This window comes from Myotis davidii, unplaced genomic scaffold, assembly GCF_000327345.1.
Source record: "Myotis davidii unplaced genomic scaffold, ASM32734v1 scaffold326, whole genome shotgun sequence".
Classification (NCBI taxonomy): Eukaryota; Metazoa; Chordata; class Mammalia; order Chiroptera; family Vespertilionidae; genus Myotis; species Myotis davidii.
This window is the reverse complement of record NW_006296626.1, coordinates 166570-169613: the sequence shown is the minus strand read 5'-3', so window position 1 is coordinate 169613 and position 3044 is coordinate 166570. Positions and strand designations below refer to the sequence as shown.

Genomic DNA, 3044 nt, shown 5'->3' with positions numbered 1-3044 from the left:
GAGTGAGAGAAGCCAGACGCTGCAGGTCACAGTGGGCGACCCTGTTTACATGCAATGCCCGGAGCAGGCCAGCGCGCCAGGGACACACTGGCGGTTGCCAGGGACGGGAGGCAGAGGAGGGTGGTCAGTGAGCGCCCCATGGGCGTGGCGCCTCCTTCGGGCGAGAGGAGTGTTTGGGAAAGTGGCCAGAGGTCATGCTGGCTCAGCATTGCCAACGCCGCCCTTGCATTGTTTAAAGTGGTGAGTTTTATGTGTAAATTTTTAAAAAACATGTTCGCATTGATTTTAGAGACAGAGGAAGGGAGAGGGAGAGTAAGAGAAAGATCGTGAGAGAGAGAAACCCCCTCCCCATCGATCGGCTGCCTCCTGCACGCCCCTTCCTGGGGGTCGAGCCCACAACCCCTGGCTCGTGTCCTGACCGGGAATCGAACCAGCGACCTTTGGTGCACGGGATGATGCTCAACCACTGAGCAGCATGGCCAGGGGTTAAAAAGTTTTGTATTTGCCCTGGCTGGGTTGGCTCAGTGGATAGAGCGTCGCCCTGAGGACTGAAGAGTCCCATATTCGCATTGATTTTAGAGACAGAGGAAGGGAGAGGGAGAGAAAGAGAAAGATCGTGAGAGAGAGAAACACCCTCCCCATCGATCGGCTGCCTCCTGCACGCCCCTTCCTGGGGGTCAAGCCCACAACCCCTGGCTCGTGTCCTGACCGGGAATCGAACCAGCGACCTTTGGTGCACGGGATGATGCTCAACCACTGAGCAGCATGGCCAGGGGTTAAAAAGTTTTTTATTTGCCCTGGCTGGTTTGGCTCAGTGGATAGAGCGTCGCCCTGAGGACTGAAGAGTCCCATGTTCCATTCCGGTCAAGGGCACAGGCCCGGGTTGTAGGCTCGATCCCCAGTAGGGGGCGTGCAGGAGGCAGCTGGTCAATGATTCTCATCATTGATGTTTCTTTCTTTTTTTAAAAATATATTTTATTGATATTTTACAGAGAGGAAGGGAGAGGGATAGAGAGTTAGAAACATCGATAAGAGAGAAACATCGATTCAGCTGCCTATTGCATACCCCCTACTAGGGATGTGCCCGCAACCAAGGTACATGCCCTTGACTGGAATCAAACCCGGGACCCTTCAGTCCGCAGGCCGACACTCTATCCACTGAGCCAAACCGGTTAGGGCTCATCAATGATGTTTCTGTCTCTCTCCCTTTCTCTCTGAAATCAATAACAAATATATTAAACAAAAAACCAAAAATCAGACCCCTGCCCTCTGTCTGAAAAATCCCTCCCGTGACCTGACCCTCCCTCTCCCCGCCCAGCGCCGGCGTGGGCCGCACGGGCACCCTCATCGCCCTGGACGTCCTGCTGCGGCAGCTGGAGTGCGAGGGGGTGGTGGGGCCCTTCAGCTTCGTGAAGAAGATGCGGGAGAGTCGGCCCCTGATGGTGCAGACCGAGGTGACTGGGGTCTTTGGGGGATGGGGCAGTGGGTGGAGGTGGAATCCGGGGTCCAGCAGGCCACCGCTCAGGAGGGTGCCCCTCACCGCCCCCTCTGCCCCTCCCCAGGCCCAGTATGTCTTCCTGCACCAGTGCCTCCTCCGGTTTCTGCAGCAGTCGGACCCGCCGCCCACCCTGAAAAACGAGGCCGTCTACGAAAACCTGGTCTTCGAGAACGATGAAGCCGTCGTTGTTTAGGGGAAGCTGAGCTTCGGGGCACGGAGACCCTAGCCCAGCCAGGCTCACACTCAGGATCCAGCCTTTTGCCCCGATTCCTGGACCCCTGGGACAGCAAGGGGCTGGGGTCCCAGACTCCTGGGCCCTGGAGGAGGGGGGCTGGCAGCCCTGGGGGAGAGAGGTCCGCTGGGAGCCGGGATCCTGGTTCCATGAAGGAAGAGAGGGCAGGGGGCTAGGATGTCCTAGTTCTCGGCGGGAGGAGGAGATCAGGGCCCCCTTGGGCTGCAGGGTCTCCCAGAAACCAGCTGGATTCTGAGGAAGGAAGGAAGGGACGAGGGTCCCGAGTTCAGGTTCTGGCCACCCAAGGAGTAAGGTAGGCAGGATCCCACTTTTCACTCCAGAAACCAAATCTCCTAAGACCTCAGGTTCCCAGCACCCACTCCCTGTACATATCTTTCCCCTCCATCCCATAACTTATTAAATCGCTATTCTCTGCAGAAATACTTGCCCCAGTGGGTTTCTGGGTCTGGGAATAATCTAGGGGTGGGGTCCCAGGGAATGGGGTTCTCAGGCACTGAGGCATGAGTCCTAGGGAGGTAGCTAGGGGAGACCCACAGGTTTGCACCCGAAAAAGAGCAGGTGCAGATGGCGTAGAAGGCTGCCCGACCAGAGTCCCGCATCCATGGACATGTGCATGGGTTCCCTGGGGGTGGTGTCCTAGCCCTGGAAACGGGGACCTCGAAGGGGGAGGAGGGATTTGCCTGGGAGACACGTTCACAATGAGTCTGGCATCTGGATATCTGAATACAGTGGGGCCTTGACTTACGAGTACTCCTTCCCTCCTTCCCGAGACCGAGCTCGTTAACTCAAATTACTCTATCAACTCAATGCAAAAAATCGGGGGGAGAGCCGTAACCGGTTTGGCTCAGTGGATGGAGCGTCGGCCTGCGGACTCAAGGGTCCCGGGTTCGATTCCGGTCAAGGGCATGTACCTTGGTTGCGGGCACATCCCCAGTGGGGAGTGTGCAGGAGGCAGCTGATCGATGTTTCTTTCTCATCGATGTTTCTAACTCTATCCCTTTCCCTTCCTCTCTGTAAAAAATCAATAAAGTATATATTTTTTAAAAATCGGTGGAGAGACAGCTGGTATCTCAAAAAACTCGTTAGTCTGGACACTCGTAAGTCAAGGCCCCAGTGTACTAGGGAGAGAGGGGCAGCTGGATGCCAGGTGGCTGGGCGAGAAGGCAGGAAATATAGGGGCCAGGATGAAATCGCTGGGGGGCTCCTGGCTGGGGGCGGGGCGGGGTTCTCCACCTACTCAGGACTGAACACGCACGCGCTGGCGCAACCACACACACGCGCACACACACGTAC

At 56.7% G+C, this 3044-nt stretch overlaps 1 protein-coding gene across 1 annotated transcript in view; it reads left to right on the top strand.

The window, feature by feature from the left end:
- Positions 1-2171, top strand: part of PTPRH (protein tyrosine phosphatase, receptor type H) — a gene marked incomplete at its 5' end in the record, with an annotated part of 18749 nt that extends 16578 nt beyond the window's left edge. Inside the window, 2 exon segments of the mRNA XM_015569459.1 lie at positions 1319-1454; positions 1563-2171. Coding sequence (XP_015424945.1) covers positions 1319-1454; positions 1563-1691 — 265 coding nt within the window.
- Between the last annotated feature and the right edge of the window lie 873 nt (positions 2172-3044).